Raw genomic sequence first — 22,256 nt, 5'->3', positions numbered from 1 at the left:
GCACTGGGGAAGAACCAGGACCTGCCTACAAGATCCGCATCAGACGCCATTCATGTCTCAGACGGCTGTTAATCCCAACGTCTTTTTTTCTTTCAATTAAGAACTTATCCTTTGTGTTCTGGGTTAAAATCTGTGCATTTCATGTAGGCACATGCTCTATCTAGCTCCTCCCTAAATGCTTCTTAGAGGCAGAAGAGGACCACCTCCTTGGATTGTCCCGTAACTGTCCTCCTCTGCCATTTCCCCTTGCCACTTTATTCTTTGCTGCGTCTGACTTGGTTATCTTTTTCTCTGCCTTTATGTGTGTTTCGATTTCCTTCTCTCCATCCTGTCTTCTCTTAGGTGCAAACTGCCAACACAAAACAAGTAGCAGCAACAGTCCCACCCTCAGGGTGGCTTTGGGATGCTCAGAGAAACAACCACGGTCCTCTGGATGTTATTGGGCAAATGAAAGGTGTGGTAACCAGTCTCTGTCTTCCCCAGAAAAGACCAAAACAAAAAAAAAAAATATGCAAAGTAAATGAGAAATTAGCACAAACACAGTTTTGTTGTCTTGCCCCAGTGTTATTGGTTAAGAATTGAGATGCCAAGGCCCCAGCAAGATAGCTCAGCTAGTAAAGATACTTTGCTGCTGGGCTTGAAGACCCAAGTTCAATCCCAGTATGGAGCGAAAGGACTTCTGCAAGTTGTCTTCTGACTCACACACACATCTTGAAATATGCGCCCCCTCAAAATAAATAAAAATAAATAAATAAATAAATGTTTAAAAGAAACTTTAAAAAATAATTGATATGCTAGCATTTTACATGAACATTCTGAGAGTCTATTGAGAGGTAACTATTCTAGATAGGCCCATGCAGCAACTGAAAAATTGATTGTGCCACACATGTACTGGATAAGCCCCAGACTTGAATTCATGAAAATCCAGTTTGATTTACTCATAAGCCTTCGTGATGAGTTCCGTTGGCCCCTCTTCTCTTCCAGATAGCCGATCTTGGTGTGGCTTCCTTTAAGACATGGAGCAAACTGACTAAGGAGGAACACAACAAGCAGAGGGAGGCCAGCAGCGTCACCAAGAAGAACGGAGGCACCCTCTACTACATGGCACCGGAACACCTGACTGACATCAACACAAAGCCCACAGAGAAGTCAGATGTGTACAGCTTCGCCATTGTGCTTTGGGCAATATTTGCTAATAAGGAGCCCTATGAGAGTAAGACATGTATAGTCATGGGACTTTGATAGTAATGAAAACCGTTAGATGAGGGTTGGTAAGAAGGCTCAGTGAGTAAAGGCCTTTACCACTGACCCTGACAACCTGAGTTCAGTCCAAATTCCAGGACTTATGTGGAGAAGGAGGGAACTGACTTCTGAAAATTGATCTCTGACTTCTCTGTACATGCACTGCAGCATGCAGATATATCTCCTACTCTCTCTCTCTCTCTCTCTCTCTCTCCCCTCTATTCTCTTTTCTTTCTGTCTCTTGATGTACACAAACACTCCCACACTAAATTTTTTAAATATCATTTTTAAACATAAACTGATACCCTTTAGTTAATTCTGTTAAAATCTATAATTGTTCATTTAATTGCTTTCTGTAGTGTCATAAAGGCCAATCCCATATCTAATTTATTCACTGCTATTTATTTAGCAGATACACACACATACCCACCACGGGGGGCGGGGGGCGGGAAGCACCAGCCTGAAATATTAGGTACCGAGGAGACCTTTGTTGGATTAGTCATCCCAGTTTAGGATGGGGTGAGTAGACTCCTTTATAATATAGCTCAGCTCAGTATTCTTCCTGGAGTGGGGACAGCCATACTTTGATTCTATTTGTGAACGAGCCTTTTTCATTACTTACTGTGGGCAGTTCAGTCAGCTGGAATGTAAAGGAAACTAAGTCGTTGTTTGTACAGGGAAAAGTCATCCTTCCATGTGTGTAAAGAAATGACTGCCTTCTATGACTTCTTCATGATTACCAACACCAATAGATCAGGGATCTGGTGACTCTTAAACCTTAGTCTCTGACCATGACCAAGACATCCACAGATCTGTTAGACCCAGCAAGTATACCACAGGAACCTCCAAAATAGCATCCCCTGAAAAAGTTGCCAAGTTTATCAGCACAGTACAGGTTGTTTACCACCCGCACTGAATGGCACAATAAGCAACTTTAACTGTTCTCATCTTGATTGTTTTTACCAAAACCCCTCATTCTTGATTCTAGAGTATCGGTTATCATGTATATGTTTAAGTCACTCTCATTAATCTGAGCTTCTTAAAGCCCTGGCCATCCTGTATTTGCCTCTGTATTCTATGACTTTACCCATTTATTCTGTTTGTTCTGTGAAAAGGTAGCTTTGTTCTGATTTTTTGTCTTTCTTCTGCAAAGTCAAAACATCATCCTATCATTCTGTAGTAGACTACATCAGCTCCTTGCTACAAGGTTGCTACTCTATGGAATGAGACAGCCATGGAAAAAGCATACCCTAGGTAGAGACAAAATAGCAGCATTATCCAGGTCCTGTCATCTTCCTGCTTGAGAGCAGAGTGGGACTGAGCCCTAACTGAAGTTCACCCCTCTTTGCAGATGTCATCTGTACTGAGCAGTTCTTGGTCTGCATAAACTCTGGGAACAGGCCAAATGTGGAGGACATCCTTGAGTTCTGTCCAAGGGAGATCATCAGCCTCATGGAGCGGTGTTGGCAGACCAACCCAGAAGACAGGCCAACATTTTTTGGTAAGAATGGGTTGTATGCCTATTTAGGCTGCATCTGACAGGATGGCACTCTTCAGCAAGGTGACACTGGTAATTTAGTTTCTTTTCCTGTTGCTGAGACAAAGAGGACAAAGCAACTCGAGGAAAAGGTATATTTTGGCTCAGTTCAAGGGTACAGTCTACCATGGCATGGTGGGAGGTCACAGTAGCTGGAGCCCGAGGCAGCTGGCCACACTGCATCTACAGTCACAAAGGAGGCAGACATAGATGCTGGCAGTCATTTGCTCTCTCCTTTTATTCAGTGCAAGGTCTCAGCCCATGGGATGCTGCTGCCCACATTCAGGGTGGGCTTTCCCTGCTTCACACCCCCACAGACACATCTAGAAGTTGGTAAGGAGAGTCAGCCATCAGTTAGGAACATACTTTGAGTACCACTTCACCTGTGGCTTCAAACTGACTGGAAAGATTTCAAACAACTTGTCAATGAAAAGGTCTACCCTTCCACAAAGCATGGGCTTCTTCATTTCCTTCTTTAGTTTGGGGAATTAGCGTTGTTATTGTAGCACATATGCTTTCCATCTTGTAAGTATACTGTCTAGTGGTGTGAAGTCCATTCCATTTTCAACAATACCTACCACTATCCATCTCCAAGATCCCTCAGCCTAGAGCACAACCCTGTGCTCAGGAAGTGTTAGCTCCACTTCCCCTTTCCTCTCTCCCCTCTCCAGCCTTAACAGTCACTATTCTATTGACTCTGACTGCACCAAGTATCTCATGTAAGCAAAAATTGCACAATACTTCTATTTTGTATCTGTTGTATTTTACCAGCTGTCTTTAAGGTCCATCCATGTGACAGAATGTGTCAAAATGTACTTTTTATTGCAGAAAAATATTCTACTCTGTAGATAGTTTTTGTGAGTGTGTGTTCGTCTGTTGATAAGTACTTGGCCTAACTATTTCTAGCTTCTTTCACTTATATGCCTCCTTAGTTGGCACCTTATTGGCATCCTTAGAAATTAATTCTGGCATATAGGCTGGCCCTACAGTTGAGGAAAAGGAAGGAGACACGAGCATTTGGCCCATCCCCTAGACTACCTAGGAGTGTGAAGTAGGCCAAAGGAGAAAAGCAGAGATACAATAGGAGCTACTCAGAAATGTACACAGCATCATATTGTTGTATTTCTGTGAGAAAACAGAACTGGAGTTCCAGCCATTCCCACTTTGTAAACCAAGCTGACCTCACATTTACAGAAATACCATGCCTCTGCCTTCTGGTTGCTGTGATTACAGGAATGCACTGCCATGCATGACTAGACACACCTCTTACAGGTCTCACAACTCCTGACAGTGTTGTCAACTTCGAATCAAGCCATACATTGAAGGTTGTTCAAGATTCAAACTGCAGCATTTTCTTGTAGGTTCTTAAACTTGTTCTAGAGTTCTACTTTGAGTCATCTGTAGTGGTTTTTTACATGGTTTTCAAGCATGTAGGCATCATCCATATGGCATGGCTTATTTTTCCAGTTTGCCATTTTATCACCCTGACTGAAGTATGGAAGCCTTCCCTTTCTCCTCACACATTTCTCCTTACACGTGTAGGGTGCATCAGACCATGCTGCAGCTTTGCTTCTGTCTTCATAATCTTCATAAAATCTCTAAAAGAAAGCCCGTGGCTTTTATTTACCCATTGTTTTGATTGTCATGTGTCATTTTTCTGATACCACATATATTTACACTTCTGACACCATGCAGGCTATCATGAGATTCCACATTTAAGAACTTATCGCCCACATTGTACACATAGCATACCTAGGTGTCTTACTCAGGGTTTCTTTTCCTGCACAAACATCATGACCAAGAAACAAGTTGGAGAGGAAAGGGTTTATTCAGCTCACACTTCCCCCTGTTCAAGACCAAAGGAAGTCAGGACTGGAACTCCCACAGAGCAGGAAGCAGGAGCTGATGCAGAGGCCATGGAGAGATTTTACTTACTGTCTCTCTTCCCCTGGCTTGCTCAGTTGCTTTCCTATAGAACCCAGGACCACCAGCCCAGGGATGGTACCCCCCACAAGGGGCCCTCCCCCTTCTTGATCACTAATTGAGAAAATGCCTTACAGCTGAATCTCATGGAGGCATTTTCTCTGTGATAACTCCAGCTTGAAACACAGCCAGTACACCAGGCTTCTGCCCAGCATATCCCATCTCAGGATTGGGAGTAGGCTCATCTGGCTCAGGAAATAGTGCACTTAAGTATAACTCCATGTTGTAGGATATTAAACTCAGAAACAACCAGATGAAAGAGGTGTTTGGGTAGGGATTGCTGCGCCTCCAGACCCTCTCCAGGCAATGCCTCCCTCTCAGCACTTTTTTCTTCACTAACTCTTTGGACCCCACCATGTTTGGGTTTATGTAGGAGTTTTACTGTGTGGGCACAGTTAAGCAAATCACTGGTCATTAGTGACTGAACTTAATCTCCAGTTTCTCTCCCGAGGCATCACACTGTGGTGCCCAGCATTCCAACTCCAATCAGTGGCATGGCTTTTCTAGTGATCGTTCTTTGTGCTAAGGCTGTTACTCCCCTTGCTTCTGCCCCAACGACACCTTTATTTCATTAGGAGACTCAGGGATTTTTAAGAGCTACCTGTAGTATTGTAAGAGCTTGTTACCAGCTTCAGGCAGGAAAGTTCTGGCTTCCTCTTTGATGATCTCTTATATCATCCTGGCAGGGATTGACAAGCCTCTCACCAGTTTGGAGGTTGTCTTAATTACTATTCTGTTGCTGTGATAAGACAGCAGAACCAAGACAACTTATAGAAGGGTTTATTGGGGTTTACAGTTGCAGAGGGCTGGGACTACCATGACAAGGAGCACGACTGCAAGCAGGCAGGCATGGTGCTCATATCTTGAGACACAACCATAAAGCAGAGATAGTTAACTGAGGATGTCTTGGGCTTTTGAAACCTCAGAAGCCTTCACCGAATGACACACCTCCTCCAACAAGGCCACACCTACTAATCCTTCCCAAACAGTCCCACTGACTGAGGACCAAGCATTCAAATATATCAACCTATGGGGGCCATTCTCATTCAAACTATCCCAGAAGTCTAGGCTGTCCATTGAGTTTGTGGGAATGGTGTAAAATCATGGTTGTTTTCTGTGGCATTAGCTGGTTAGTAGTTGATCATTGATCAAACTTTTTGTGTGCTAGTAGGCTGCTGTCACATGCTTAGTTCTTTGGTAGAAAAGAAAGCTTTTGTTGTTGTTTTGTTACTGCTATTGTGAGTGCCTGATGATATTTCTGGATTGATAGCTTTTCAGCTTTAACCGTGGGATGTATGAGTGAGGCACAGTGAACTTAGTGCCATGTGTTTTTACAGACCCTGAGGTTCAAGCCACTTTGTCTACCTTTCTTTCTCCCAAATTATCCATGTTTGTTTTATATATAGTATCTAGGATGTTTTATTAAACTTAGATGGAAGAATAAGGGAAAATATTGCTAACCTATCCTCCTAGAACTGAAGATTTCCTGTTTTGTTTTGTTTTGTTAAGATCAGGCCTCACTCAGTAAAGGGCAGGCTACCTTGGAACTCATCCCTGAACTTGTGTCAGACTCTCTTTCTCAGCCTGGGGTTACATGCATAATTTACCATATCTAGCACCAGCCCACCTCCATTCTAGTAGCTCTAGCTTCTTAGTGCCAGAGATAGAAAATGTGGAGTTCAGTCATCTTTATTAACTTGGAAATTACCTCACACTATCAGGACTATGCTGTGGCCAGAGTAAGGCACACTGTTCTGCTGAAGTCAGGGACTGAAAGTGTCTACCTGGCATTGAGCTCTGGTCTCTTCATCAAACTTAATGTCATTGCTTTGTCTACATACTATGATAAGTGACTTAAAAATAATAGATTATTAATATTTGACACTTTAATAAGAAATGTGGGGAGCTGGTGAGTTGGCCTTGTTGGTAAACTGTCTTGCAAGCAGGAGGACCTGAATTTAATCAGGTTCCCATCGAGAAGCCAGTTGTGGTGATAAGTTCTTGTAATTCCAATGCTGGGGAGGCAGACACTCATTGTCCTGGCGGACTAGCCTTGGCAGGGTCTAGACCAGCAAGAGACCCTATCTCAAAAAGCAGGGTGGATGGCAGCTAAGGGACGGCTAATGCTGTCTTTGGGCCTACATACACACTCACACACATGAAAACATGCACAAAAGATAAAAAAGTTAAAGGACTGTTTTTTTCATACAGGCATTGAAAAAGAATTTAAGCCTTTTTACTTAAGTCAATTTGAAGAATATGTAGAAGAGGATGTGGCAAGTTTAAAGGTGAGTGATCCGACAAGTGCCCAGAACAGCAGCATACCAAAATGCACTGTCAGTCATCAAAGCTAGCAGATTTGAAATGAACTAGCTTGGTGAACACGAAACAAAGTTAGCAAGTATATGAAGTATCATGTTGTCTCATTTCTCCATGCACAAAAGGAGAGGGAAATATATAAAACAATACAAACAAGAAAAGAAAAACAAAAGAAACAAACAAATAATACAAACAAAACAAAAGAAAAACAAGAAAGCATCACTTGAAGAGACTGAATTGTATGACAAGTGGGTCAGTCATTCTGAGGAATTTATAAAATACTTTGTGGGGATACGACTCAGTGATAGATTATGCATGAGGCTTTGAGTTCTGTTTCCAGCACCACAAAACAAGCAAATAACTACACATACTGTGTGTGTGTGTGTGTGTGTGTGTGTGTGTGTGTGTGTTTGTGTGTGTACGCACGAGCCCAAATAGAAAGAGAAGAAATATGTCTATTAAGATAGTCAAAGGACTATACATGGACTGACCCTGGACTCCAACTGCATAGGTAGCAATGAATAGCCTAATAAAAGCACCAGTGGAAGGGGAAGTCCTTGGTCTTCCAGTGAACCCCCAGTGAACGTGATTGTTGGGGAGCGGGCAGTAATGGGGGGGAGGATGGGAAGAGGAACACCCATATAGAGGGGGAGGGCCTAGGGGGATGTTGGCCCAGAAACCGGAAAAGGGAATGACAATCGAAATGTAGATAAGAAATACTCGAGTTAATAAAGATAAAAAAAAAAAAAGATAGTCAAAGGAATATGAAAATAAAAACACTAATCCACAAGTTAATGCTGAGAGGGAAGTCATAGAGAAGCAAGCAGATAATGCTAGAGAACAGTCATTTGAGAACCAAACACATGCTTTCAAGAAAAGCTGGTTTCTCAATGTACTTTGTGTTGTGGTAAAAATAAAAAAGGGTATTCGTGTGCCCTGTTGGTCTCTCTCGCTAGTTCCAGCTCCTTGGGGCCACTGGAACTAGTGCTAATTTATCTCAGCGGCTCCACGCTGCCCCCAAGTACTCTTTGACCCAGGCAGGTCGCTGCCATGCCAGTTTCATACAGAGACCTACTATCTCTCGGTTCTCTTCCTGTGGACTCTTCACATTTCTAGCATCCACCCCCTGGTCCCAGTGGCAGCTACCCTCTCATAACTATCTGCTGCTGCTCTGTTTACATTCCCAACATCTGCTGCCTAATAGTTATGGTCTAAACTCCCAACAAACCATTAAAATTAAGACTCAACACACTCAACCCAACAATCCACAATTCATCCGTACAATAAACTCACAACCAATTGATGAGGATATAAACCGCCCACCTTGATAAGATAAATTTGCCTACAGAAATCCATCATTCTTCGCTGTCTCCATCTTGATTCTCCTTCTCTCCCACCTTACAAGAACTTTGTCCCTGCCTTATTTTTTTTACTGTCCAATCATGGCCTTGACCTAACTTATGCCAGCCCTCACCTGTATATAGACATCAACCTACACTTCATACTAAGCTCTGAGTCAAGTCAACAGCATTTAAGACTGAAGTGGAGAATTTGCTTTTGGAGTCTGAGAGGTATGTCAAAGTGCAGTTTCCACCCACCAGCTCTCCCTCTCCCTCTCCCTCTCCCTCTCCCTCTCCCTCTCCCTCCCCCTCCCCCTCTCCCTCTCCCTTTCCCTCTCCCTCTCCCTCTCCTTCTCCCTTTCCCTTTCCCTCTCCCTCTCTTTCTCCCTCTCCTCCTATCTCCTTCCTTCCTTCCCTCCTTAGTTGTCACTATGCCACCATAACAGTCTCAGGATTACACACACATAGATGTGAAAGGTAAACTCCAATAAATAAGCAATGGGAGCAAACTGATTTCCAAGTAAGTAGGCAGGTAGATAGAGAAACTAGTTAGAGTTTCCAGACTTCAGAGGGATACTTACACTATAAAAGAGACATACAATAATCGAGGTAGACATCAAGTGGAGAAAAGCATTGCCATAAGCAGGAATAATAATAATAATAATAATAATAATAATAATAACAATAAGCTTGATAATGAAAAAAAGGTTCAGTTCACAGAAAGATACAGTAGCTTTCAATGTGGACATACCCATGGTAACATTTTCTTAAACATACACATCAAAAAATGATAGAACTCAGAGAAAAATAGACAAATCCTAACCTTGCTTAGGAATACATCAATCTTTAATTGATACAGCAAACAGATCCAAACAATCAGTAAGGAGTTTGACTGTTTGAAACACATTTTTAATACAAGACCTAATACAAACATATAAATCTTTTTATCAAATAACCTCTAAACAACTGCTGTCTTAGCAGTTACAACTGCTGTCTTATTTTCTTTCTATGATAAAATACTCTGACAAAGGCAACTGAAAGGGAAGAGGGTTTATTTGGCCCACAATTCCAGGTTCAGTCAATTATTACAAGGTCAAGGTAGCAGGAACTTAAAGCAGCTAGTCACATTATAATCCACAGTCAGGAGCAAAAAACAATTAATTCATGCACCCATGTTAACACTCTTCTTGTTTTTCTCCACTCTATAATTCTCTCTGCCAAAGGAGTGGTGCCACCACACACAGTGGGCTTGTCATCATAGTAATCAAAATAATCCCCCACAGACTTGTCCACAGGCCAATCTAATGTAGACAGTGCCCTACTGAGACTCTCTTCCTAGCTGACTCTAGAGTAGACAGTTAAAATTAACCATCACATTTTCCTTCGAATAGTAACCATCACACCTACTGTCAATAGTTTTAAAAAGCACAGAACGTTTTTAAGACGAACATATATAAACATTTGAAAAGTAACTGAAGAGGTGGATCAGTGATTTAGAACCCTTACTGTTTCTCCCTAAAGACTGAGGAGCACAGAACCCAGAGGAATCTTACAAGTCAGAAAGACAAGCTACTGCCTCAAATCATGGACAGAAGCAAGACATAGAAACACACACTCGGCAGGCTCAAATACATCTCTATGAGTTTGGGGCTAGCCAAATCTATACAGTGGACTCTGTTTCAAAAACGACAACAGAAAAAGAAAAATCAAAAATGCACAGACAAAGTACTGAAGTCAACAGATCACCAAAGAGAATGCTCAAGCAGCCAGTAGCTATATCAGAAAAGTATATAACCCTACCAGTAATCTGGGAAATGCAAAATAAAACCAGAGCAGATGATACAGCGTGTCTATAGATGGGCAAACATGTAGAAACTTTTTAAAAGACCTGAAAGAACACTAAATAAACGCTGGGGTGGTTGCGGGATGAGGGAAGCAGATAGCCCACTGGAGATGTAGCTGTCCTAGTGCCACTGCTGTAGAGACACAGTCCTAATGACAAATCCTCCATGTCCTTTAGACAATGCAACAAACTTAAGTTGGCATGGGGGAAAGAGAAAAAAAGGAACAAACAAGCATACCACTCTAGGCAGCAGATGATGTATCTAAAACAATGTTTTTAAACAAGAATCATCATCATAATAGGAAGAAATACCATATCACTGACCAGCAAGTCTCTGAACTGTATCTGTCCTCACAGAAAAACAAATTGAATCACTTACAGTTTTTCACCTCTAAGATTACCATTTTCGAATGTCTGATAATAGTGTTGGTAAAATTGCAGAACAGTAGACATCCCAATTGGTGAAGTTTCTTGGAAGCTAAATTACCAGTAAGGCATTGTAGAAGCCTATCCTCACATATGTGTTCAAAGCATTATGAAACTGCCCGTGCAGGGACACTTAGAGCCTTAGGAGCCCATCCTAGCATACACATGCAAACTTGAACTATCAAAAGTTGCTTATACCTTAGTTAACAAGTAAAAAAATGGCAAACAGTGTGAACGTCTTAAATAGACCCCAAATCATGACTGATCCAAACACAGTCTGTATTGAGAAGAGGTGAAAATGAAATGTGATGACTCAGCAGGGTCTTCAAGACTTGATAATAAGAAGGAAAAGTCACACAACAGCACTGTTGCTATTCCCTTCGTATTAAATGGTGTGTGCGTGTGCGTGCGTGTGTGTGTGTGTGTGTGTGTGTGTGTGTGTGTGTGTGTGTGTGTGTGCGCGTGCGCGCGCACGCGCACCAGTGCCAAGAGGGAGGAAAGGGCTGTGCCTCCCACTCTGAATGAAATTCTCCGCAAAGAACAGGGTAGAGGTTCGGAGGGAACAGCACACAGAGGTGGTTCTGCATGTTCTACATTGTGGGAATTTTCAAGACTCTTACTTAAATACGTTGTGTATTGAAAAATAACTATAAAAATCACTTTCACAAAATGTTTTAAAAATGCACGAAAATTCTAGGCATGGTAACACATGGTGACATTCTTTAATCCCACACTTGGGGCAAGTAGATATCTGTAAGTTCAAGGTCAGCCTGATCTATATAACTGAGTTCTAAAACAACATAGGGCTACAGAGTGAGACCCTGACTTATACAAAACAATACTTAAAGCTAAATTTCATGATAATTAAAAACAATATATAAAATTCTACAAGATGTAGACATACAATATGCTGTGGCATTCCTTTCCAAATAATGCATTTATTCAGGAAATGATTTTGAACCACTTACTAATATTAATATTCTGCTAAGAAGAAAATACAAATGTGAATAGAAAAAATCTTGGAGGAAAGTTATAAAAATGTTATATCTTTGGTAGGCTGTGAAAAATATAATTTTCTACATTTCATATTTTCTTCAACAAAAAATGTTATTTATATGAAGAGGAAAATTATCTCTCTCATCACCTTCCCCTAATTCTGAGGATTGATCTTAGGACCTTGTGCACCCTAGGCAAGGACTCTATGATTAAGCTGTATCCCCACCCCTATTTTGTGTTTGGTAAAATATATGTAAAATGGACTTTCTAGCCATGTGAAGTATATCACCACTTTCCATTTCTAGAGTTTTATCATCACGAACACAAACTCAACTTACTAAATAGTAAGTCCCTACTTCTCCCTCTCCTAGTCTCTGGTGGTCTTTTTCTGTCTCTGAATTTCCCTGTTCTAGGTAGCCCACAGGAAATAAAGCCATACAGTGTTTTTCCATTGTGGAAGCATTTTGTTTACCATGTCATTTATTTTGTTGCTGAATAATATTCCACTGGGTGGATAGTTCCACACTTGTCTGTGACCCTTCTCTTGGTGGATGTCAGGGCTATCTCTCCCTTTGAGCTACTGTTGAATGGTGCCGTGGAAACACTGGTGTACAGGCTTTGGGGCCTAGTGTGTGCTTCCACTTCTTTGTGCTATTTACTTAGGAATGGAATGGGCAGACCGTGCAGACATCCTGTTTTAGTTTTAGGAGCCTTTAAACTATTTTCCAGGGCATCAGAACCACTCACATTCTTTACCAGCATCTACAGGAGTTCAGTTTATACCCCCATCGTGTTGTTTTGATGTTATGGTCGTCCTCTTTGTGTTCTGTTTGAGCCATTCTGTTCAACGTGAAGCGGCATTTCCTGGCGGATGAGTGTCTCTCCTGGGCTGCTGCTAGTTCCCATTTTATATATATATATATCTTCTTTGGAGAAACACTACTTCAATTTTTCCACTTTGGGGGTATTTGTATGTTTTCGTTTTGACAGTGTCAAACCAATACCTAAAGCCTATCTCCAATTCATGGTCCACCTGACTCTGCCCCATGTGCTGGGCTTACAGATGTGTCCCACCCCTGGGCCTGGCTACCAGGACCTTGCATGTGCTGGGCAGTCTTCTACCATCAGGTTATATCTGCAGCCCTCCCTTTGCAAGTGTCTAAATTGGTTATTGGTAGGGTATGGATGGTGGTGGTAGTTGTTGTTGCTATTGTTGTTGAGCTGTAGAAGTTTTTTGTATATTCTGAATATTCTTCTCTTATCAAATATATATAATTTTCAAATATTTTCCTACCCTGTGGATTGCCTTTTCACTCTTTTGATAGTTCCTTCTGATGCACACGCTTTAATTTTGATGTGACATAAATTTGACTTGATTGCATGAGATTTGAAAGCATTAGCTGTGCTTTCAGTGTCATTGTCAGGAAATTGTTGCAGGGACCAGCGCCATGACTAATTTCTCCTGTACTTTCTTCTTAGAGTATTATACTTGGAGCCCTTAAATTTGAGTTATTGATGTATTTTGAGTTAATTTTTATATATGATAAGGGCCATCTTAATTTTTTACATGTGGATGTCCAGTTTTCCCCTCACTGAATGTTCCAAGCTACCCTGGTCAAACATCAGTTAGCCATGTAATGGGGGTGGAGAGTAATTCTAAGCTACCTTTCCTGTACCTTTTATCTGTGTTTCTGTTTTATGTAAGTATCTGATTTTGCTAGCTTTGTGGTAACTTTTGAAATCAGGAAATATAAGTCCTCCAACTATGTGAATTTTTGGTTTAGCTCTTGGGAAAATGTTTAGTTTATGGGAAAATGTTACTGATTATTAAATTTGTATGAAATGTCTTGATGGTGTGAAGAGATGGATTCTTTTCAGAATAATTTTCTACTGGTTACTAAAGTGAGTCTTCTCACTTATAGAAAGAATATCCAAGTCAAAGCCCAGTTTTGAAGAGAATGTTTTCTCTGCAGCATGACTGTGTGCCCTTACCTCCAAGCAGGTCAAATTCAGGTAATGAACCTATTCATTCATTTGCATACTCACTCATTCACTTTACCCTTAAAATACTTCTGAAAACCAGAAGAAAAATAAGATCAAACAACTGACTTAATAGAATTTATGTGTCCTCTAGAATCTAGTCACGTATCTTAGAAATACTTTTTAACTATATGCTCACCAAAATCATAGTGTCCTGACACAAGTGATCTGATGTATTTCACAGAAAGACAATGACAATTCAGGAGGAAGTCAGGGACACATGTGGATGCATCATCCTTGAGACCAGAGTACTGCAGAAAAGTTGGTCTCAGATTCACACAGGGGTGCTTTTTTATTAGGTCAAAAGGGAAGATAATATGAGATACCAAGGTCACTGCCATCTCGTCTCATCTGGAGCAAATTACCAAACCCCATCCAGTCCTGCACACACCACAAGCCGTGTGTGTGTGTGTGTGTGTGTGTGTGTGTGTGTGTGTGTGTGTGTGTGTGTGTGTCTGAGTCTGTGTACCATATGTGTACAGTGCCCATGGCAGCCAAAAGAGGGCATCAGATCTGGAACTTTAGTTACAGGTTGTTGTGAACCGCCCTAAGTCCTCAGCAAGAATAAGAGTGTCCTGAATTGTTGAGCCATTTCTCCAGGATGTGCACAGGACACAGATACTGCTGTTTTAGACTCCACAGGGTTTCAAGGTGATAGTCACCATCTCATTCCAATGCAAGTCCCCTTCTGCCTCAGCTGTCCCTGCAACACCCTCTCTTTTGTTGCTTGTGATAATTTTCCTGTGTACTTCCTTGACAGCCAGGGTTCCTGCTGCTCACATACTAAACTTAAAGGAAGGGGACTATGATATGCTTTTCCTGATTCTTTTTCAGTATGTCACTCAAGGACAGGTTCACAAGTACTCAAGTGTTATTTACTTTTTACACTGATCATTTCTTCTCTGCTACAGAACAACCCGGTTCGCTGCACAGTTCCCAGGGACTCCCAATGGGACCTGTGGAGGAGTCCTGGTTTTCTTCCTCCCCAGAGTACCCACAGGAAGAGAATGAGCGCAGTGTGCAGGCTAAACTGCAAGAGGAAGCCAGCTATCATGCTTTTGGAATATTTGCGGAAAAACAGACAAAATCACAGCCAAGGCTGAATGAGGCTTACAACAGAGAGGAGGAAAGGAAGCGAAGGGTCTCCCATGACCCCTTTGCACAGCAGAGAGTTCATGAGAATGTTAAGAGTGCAGGAGCAAAAGGTCTTCCTTATCCCAGCACAACCAGTCATGGAAATGCAGCGCACCAGCTGTCAGGGCCAGCCAGCCAAATCAAAGTGCCACTTTGGAACAACGGAGTATATAATCATCATGGGTTTGGAGCTACAGGTACAGGAGTTTGGTATGGGCCAAGTGTAAGCCAATCATATAATGCTTATAAAACTCCAGTGCCTGAGACCAACCTACCAGGAAGCATACCCACCATGCCATACATCTCCTTGGCACCACCAGGTAAATGAATTTTTTAATAATCCCCATCTTGTCCTTTTTTTACCCTTAAGAATGAAGCACCACTAGCACTGATTCTAAGTTATTGATGGGAACAAAGGGTATGTTACTTAGAGCCTGTAGCTGGCTGCTACAGCCTTACACGTTGAAACGGTCTCCATCAAACCAGTCTGTGTGTAATTGTGTTTATGTGTTTACCTGTGACTCATCATGGACGTCTCCAAGTGGATTATAGATCCTTATACCTGATAGGAATCTTTCTTTAGCCTGCATGAGATACTAATCTCAAGAGACCCAGCTACTCCAATAAATGGGAAATATTTTCTTAAATTCTTTTATTTTGCTTCTTGTCTTCTGAGGCTAAGAAAGAAGTCTTAGGTATTTTTGTTTCATATTTAGATATAAACTACAATTTGTGGTAAGAAAGGTGTTTTTCAGCTTCCATAGCTCTCTCTGGTAAGATCCAAGCTAGTTGATGTAGTTTCTAATATTTTAGCATTGAAGAGACTTAGTATTTGTCATTATTACCAAATAATCGTTCCCATGCTGCCTTCACTTAACCAGATGTCATCAGTAGCCCTTCACTTATCCAGATGTTAGCAGTAACTGTACTGTGTCCTAGGCATCCTATAGTAGAATAGGTAGAAAAAGCTTTGAGAACCACAGAACTTTCTGAATTGGCTGTGTAGCTCAATGGTACAGAGCTGGCCTAGCATGCATGAGGCCCTGTGGTCCTTGATACAAAACAAGCACACAAAAGACCAGTTTCTGTCAAAATGGCCAATTCCCCAAAGTCTCCTGCCTTTTCTGTAGGTTTTCCTGTAAGTTCTGTGGAAAGCACATTGGTGGACTAGGTATTGAGTAGGATCTATAACCATACATATCAGACACACTTTTGTTCCCTTTGCATTTTCACCTAAAATGTTTTGTGTCGCCATTATGTTTTATTCACTCACAATTAATTCAATAAAAATCCCTAGAGTGCTTCCTGCTTTGTACCATGATGCTGGAGAGCTGTAACATGAGCAAACAGTCTGAGCTTCTTTCCTCGTGGAGCTTGAATCTGAGTAGGCGGAAAGCATTCATAACCAACATCTAACATGCCGTTTTCTGGTCCTGTCTCCATATGAGTAGCCCTGTCTTACTAGTTTGCTGCAGGAGTCCTTTCTCTCCCTTTAGGCCCCAGTCCTGCCAAGAAGAGATCCCCTTAATGATGCTGAGTCTTTGCCAGCAGTAGGGGATCTCAGTTCACAGTCAGTCATGGAATTAATTACCAAGGCTTAAGGAGGATCTCATAGACCACCCAGTTAGTAAATGAACAGATTGTATTTCTCACTGCAGCATGATTCTTTTCCTTGCTTCTGTGACCCAGTATAAGTAACAAATGTGAGCTTTCTAACACCACTGCCATCGAAGGAGGATGGGTTACCAGTAAGTGGGAAAGGAGAATAAAGTAGCACTTGAGTTGCTATCTGTTGTTTTGAGTGATACTACTGTAAACACAGATGTAGAAAGATCTTTAGGCAGTCTGTCTGTCTGTCTCTGTGTCTCTCTACATGTGTATATGTGTACAGACATAACTAGAATGGGATTACCAAACTATGGTTGTTCTATCTTTAATTTCTAAGAAACCCAATACTGTCATCCATGTTGGTTATATCATTTTCATTCCCAACAACGTATAGACCCTTCACATTCCCACATTCTTGCCAACATTGATGTCTTTTGTTAATGGTTGTGAAGTCAAGAAGCCACATTATAAAGAAGTGACTGTTAAGGGTATCAGGATAAGCAGTTGAGCATCTGTAATAAAGCCCCATACCTTTACACGCCATGTATTTTCTCTTGCTTTCAATCCCATGCACTTACCTATGTCTCTTTTTCCATTCAGATGACTCCATAAGATGTACTATATACAATAGTTCTCGTGTTCAGATTGGAAACTACAACTATATGGATCTTGGACCGAGTTCACAACCACCAACCAACACTTGCAAAGTAGAGTCAACTTCCAGGCATCAAGCCGTCTTCGGTAAAATTCTTAAGGACCAATACTGGCTGAGGAGTAACTATGGCAGACTGCCTGCCTAGCATGCATGGAGCCTTGAATTCAGTCCTCAGCACTGAAGGGAATATTTTTTTAAAGGGTGTAGTATCTTATGACTTGGACATCTTTTGACCATTTTTAAATTCTTGAGAGGAACATGATAGAATCTTAGGGTTTCTTTTAACATTCTCTCTGAGTTATCCTGTTTCCTCCTTAGTGTTATTTTAGATTTATATGTTATTTGTATGACTGTTTTGTCTTCACATACTACATGCATGCCTGGTGCCTACAGAGGTCAGAGGAGGGTGTCAGATCCTTTGGAACTGGAGTTATGAACAGTTGTGAGCTCTGTGAATGCCAGGAACTGACCCAAGCAAGAACAAGGGCTCTTAACTGCTGAGCCATCTACTCCAGCCCCTACCCAGTAGTTTTTAACTCCTTTGTAGTCTAATTGGTAGTAGTGCTATAAAGCTTAAACTAGTCAAAGAGTTAAAAACATAGGCCACTGCCTGTGAATGTTAAATTTATCATCCATGATCCTGTTCAGACTTAGGGAAATCGCTCCCTTGACTCTACAGCAAAGGGATTCTGTACAGTCTGTACAGGAGACCATGCCCTCCATAGCACTCTGTAATCAAAACAAGAGTGCTCAGAAGTGTCCACAGCTCTCTCCATGGGTGGTAATGTATGCCTATAGTCCATCACTAGGGCGGTTAAAGTGGGAAGATGGTGAGTCCCAGGCCACCCTGGCCATAGCAAGACCGTGTCTCAGAAAGAAACCAGAATTCAACTTTTTGATTTACTTAGGGGTTGCTATTTTTTTCTATGAAGGGGTGCTTAATAGGCAAGGCTCTGATGGCCCTGAGATCTCTCTGTCATTGGAGTGCAGAAGCAGCCACAAGTAGTTTGCACAAGGATGAAGACAGATATGGTTCCTGAAACTATTTACAAAAAAACAGAAGCCAGACTTGGCCCACAGGCCACATGAATCCCTGTACTATTCTGTTTGAGGAGTGACCTTTAAAATGCCTGAGAGAGGGGTTCTTAGCTTTTGAGGAACTCTACTGACACCAGGGCTCTACAGAGACAGTTACCTTAGGAGGTTCTTAGTCTGCTGCCATAGTTGTCAGACTCTGCACTGTGGTACTGAAGAAAGAATGGGAGCTGAGGGAGAAACAAGGTGGGGTTTCCCTTAGGTTCAGCCGCCTGAGGTTCATGAGGTCCAAAGACTATTATGGTGACTTTTTTTTTCTTTTTTGTGAGATGCTCTTGCTCTCATTCTCTCTTTCCCCTCTTCCCTCCCTCTTTCCCTCTCTCTCTGTCTCATCTATCTATCTATCTATCTTCTTCTCTACCACCACGTGTGTGTATGTATGTGTATGTGTGTGTGTATGTGTGTGTGTATCTATGTGTGTATCTATGTATCTGTGTATCTCTGTTTCTATGTATCTACACACAGAGAGACACATATAGCTCTGGTTGCCCTGGATCTTGTTCTGTAGATCAGACTGGCCTTGAACTCACATAAATCCACCTGCTTCTGTCTCCCAAGTGCTAGGATTAAAGGCATGTGCCACCACACTGGGCTATTTCTTATCTTCATGTGTTCCCTTTATGTGTTATTTTTTGTGACCATCTAAGGTGATGGAGCTAATGGCAAGAGAAAGGTCATATATATAAAACATGAAAGGTCTTTGATTTGATAGACAAAGAAAACCTTGAAAAGTTCATATTCCTCATTGACTGAGAGATAAGGGAAGACATAATAATTAAATGAAGGTTACACTTGGTCTCATCAGTGTCCTTGTTAAGAGAAAAGTGAACTGTCTAGAAATGGGTGGCCCTGGACTACACCACATATAAGTTGACAGTTTCCCTGCCCCCGCCACTGCCCATTGTGCCCAGTTAGTCTAACTAGAAGAGTCTAACTCCCAAGTGGAGTTGAATAGAGCATCTAGCCATGTAGAGCATGTGCTCATGAAGCCATCAGTTATGGCTCAGGAAGGTGCACATCTGCTGAGAAGGAAGCAGCACCTTATTTAACTCATGTAAAGACTCGTATTGGCTGATGGTAGGTCAAGTATTGTCCAGCAAGTCAATGACAGTTGTTATCACCAGGCATAGTGGTGCATACTATAATCCTAGTCCGAGGGAGACAAGGGGGCTACAGAGCAAGATTATCTTTTAAAAAGTTTCCTTTCTATGTCTTCATATTTTCTTTTTACTTTCCTGGGCCCTTTCAGCAACACAGGACACTAGACTGGTTGAATGGGCTGCAGCCTGATGCTTCTTCTCTTTTCTATTTAACAGCTAACACCACTAGCCTGACTGATAAACACCTGAACCCCATCAGGGAAAACATGGGAAAGCAGTGGAAAAACTGTGCCCGAAAGCTGGGCTTCACTGAGTCTCAGATCGACGAAATCGACCATGACTATGAAAGAGATGGACTGAAAGAGAAAGTTTACCAAATGCTTCAGAAGTGGCTGATGCGGGAAGGCACCAAGGGAGCCACGGTGGGAAAGCTGGCCCAGGCTCTTCACCAGTGTTGCAGGACAGACCTGCTGAACCAGCTGATTCAGGCCAGCCAGAGTTAGGCCTGGGCAGGCTCTGGCAGTGGGAACCCAACTGTTCATGGTGCACAAACCCCTCTTGCCCCCTAGCCTTCAGTACAAGCTCTGCATCTGAGCACACAGTGTGAATGGGAAGAGAGATCTGAAGCCCACAGCGATTCTTCTGAAAGTACAAGCATGCAGACTGCTGAGCAGTCCAGGACCAGTTAAAGAAAAAAATAAAAAGAATGGTCTATTGGGTTTTGAAAGGGAGAGGAGATGTTGGGGGAGAAAGATGGCCTTTGTTGCGCTTGTGTCATAGTCTCCACTTAGGTGATTTGCTCAGTTTCCTGTGCTTTCAGTGGGTAAGGGGGAAACAAACAAGCAAAAAACATTTAAAGGATGTAAAATCAGCTAGCTTCCCACTTCATGTACTGCGAGTACAGTAAAGTTCTGCTCCAATGTCTTATATGAGGCACAACTCTTCTAAAAATCATAAAAATCATGCTGTTAATTTTAGCATCCAATGCTGTACTGTCACCTTAAGCTTTAAGAATCATGTCCAATTCTAGTCTATGAAATTGTCAATTAATGAGGAATTTTTAAGGAGTGCTAAAGAGAAAGAAGTCCAGGGCAGAGAGAGATCTTCAGGTACCGGCGGTCATCACAGAACTGCTGCTGTCTGTGACTACTGTAAAAAAACGACTTTACGTTTCTAAAGTTTCTCCTACCGTTCTGGTGCTTCATGCAGTTTCCCAGCCTGTGCACCCCACAGAGGGAACAGATGTGCAGGAAACACTGATCAGGAAATACCATCTCTTCCTCCCTGGATATGACTGGCACCGTAGCGCTGCTCACTGCTCAATAAACTCTCTCGGCAGTTTACTCCAGTGTTTCTTCCGTGAGCCACGAATTGAAAAAGGACAGCTTCAGAGTCTGCTTCTTGTGCCTTTGGGAAGCCCATATGCAACCTAAAAGTGAGTGAAGAAGCTGGGATAGAAGACTAAAGCCACTTAAGCCCAAGTGCAGTCACTGCTGGCACCCGCTGGTCACAGCCCATGCAGTGAATCCCCTCCAACTTCAGCAGATAGAGCACTGCCGGGATGAGCTGCAAAGCCGCTTTGGCCTTGTTGGCCATTCTGGCACTAGTTGGCACTTCATCCTCCTTGTTGGGCTATCCTGTACTTGGTACAGGACACTTGGGAGCATTCCTGGCCTCTGTCCACAAGATGCCAATAGTACAAGGCAACCACACCCAACAGGTGTGACAAAAATAACTCTAGACATTGCTACATGTTCTTGGGAGGGACTCCCCTGAAACGTTATACCCCATCCCACCAGACAAGGTTTCTCGGTTCTGGCTGTCCTGGAACTCACTCTGTAGACCAGGTTGGTTTCCAACTCAGAGATCCACCTGCCTCTGCCTCTTGAGTTCTGGGATTAAAGGCCTGTGCTGCCGCCACCCACCCAGCTTCCCGCTGTAAGTTTGTATGTCTTAGTTCTCCTGTCACACGGGCCATGGTCATTTTTAACTGCATAGAGCATACACAGTGGAAGAGAATTGGGATAGGGAAGTTCCAGGCTTTCCTGAAGGAGCCTGAGTAGTCTTTAAATGCTTTCCTCTTAACCTCTGTTCTAATGCTGTTTTAAGAAGATGGAACTAAGAATACTTTCTGTGAAGTTTTAAGGGAAAAAGTAGCCATGGAGGCCAGAGCTGGTTTTGGAATTGCAGTAGCAATCGGGGTCCTAACGATAAAATCACGTCTGTGGTGTTCAGACAGGGAAGAATTGCGTGTCCATTGCTGAAGATAGGTGCTTCAGGTCCAGGCCCAGACTAACCACAGACTTTCAGATCTTTTCCAGACTCATCGCTGACAGCCTGTGTGAGTTGAAGGATGGCCAGCAGATGGAGCCATGTACTCTCACGGTGTGCTGGCCAGCCCCTTGTACAAGATCTGGACCCATGTCACAAAGCCAGTCATTGACAGGGACCTTTAAGTACTCCCATTTGCATCCACTACCATGATAACTGGTGACTTTGTACTCAGTGGTACCTGCCCCAAACAAGTCCCCGTGGGAGCCCAGCATGGAGTCAGAACACCTCTTTAAAGCCACTTCCTAAGCTGAGCAGAATGCTATGGTCTGAGGTACAATATATATGTATGTATGTATATATGTATGTATATGTATATACATATATATTTGTACTTTAAATACAGGATATTGAATAAAGTTTGTAAGAATATATTCCCTGTGTTGGTGTCTCCTGTGCATTCCCCCTTTGCTTGTCTGTTGCTAACAGAAGAGTGCTGATGGTGAAAGGTGTCCCATGTAGCACATTCTGTCCCCAAGAGGCCAGCACCACCGCAGTCCTTCCACGTGGCTCAGAGGCCTTTCAGCTCTGCTCTCAGTGCCGCCCTGAAAAGAGCCACGTTTACCTCTGAGGGTTTCAGGCCAAGCCACACTCCACTATTATACCT

At 42.4% G+C, this 22,256-nt stretch overlaps 1 protein-coding gene across 6 annotated transcripts in view; it reads left to right on the top strand.

Moving 5' to 3' along the window:
- The window catches only part of Ripk1 (receptor interacting serine/threonine kinase 1), a 32,185-nt gene extending 10,162 nt beyond the window's left edge, over nucleotides 1-22,023 (top strand). For 4 of the 6 annotated variants that reach the window (XM_017600528.3, XM_017600529.2, XM_017600526.2 and 1 more), the window contains 7 exons: nucleotides 985-1,213; nucleotides 2,594-2,743; nucleotides 6,974-7,050; nucleotides 13,609-13,699; nucleotides 14,638-15,180; nucleotides 17,069-17,209; nucleotides 19,535-22,023. In XM_017600528.3, coding sequence (XP_017456017.1) covers nucleotides 985-1,213; nucleotides 2,594-2,743; nucleotides 6,974-7,050; nucleotides 13,609-13,699; nucleotides 14,638-15,180; nucleotides 17,069-17,209; nucleotides 19,535-19,821 — 1,518 coding nt within the window. In that variant the 3' untranslated portion in view covers nucleotides 19,822-22,023. Of the gene's footprint in view, nucleotides 1-342; nucleotides 455-984; nucleotides 1,214-2,593; nucleotides 2,744-6,973; nucleotides 7,051-13,608; nucleotides 13,700-14,637; nucleotides 15,181-17,068; nucleotides 17,210-19,534 lie in introns of those variants that run through there. The other 2 variants (XM_039095696.1, NM_001107350.1) reach the window with 2 other exon arrangements.
- Nucleotides 22,024-22,256: the final 233 nt, after the last annotated feature.

The sequence above is a fragment of the Rattus norvegicus genome, chromosome 17, assembly GCF_036323735.1.
Source record: "Rattus norvegicus strain BN/NHsdMcwi chromosome 17, GRCr8, whole genome shotgun sequence".
Lineage (NCBI taxonomy): Eukaryota > Metazoa > Chordata > Mammalia > Rodentia > Muridae > Rattus > Rattus norvegicus.
Note: the sequence above shows the minus strand (reverse complement) of the source record. Positions and strands in the feature narration are given on the sequence as shown.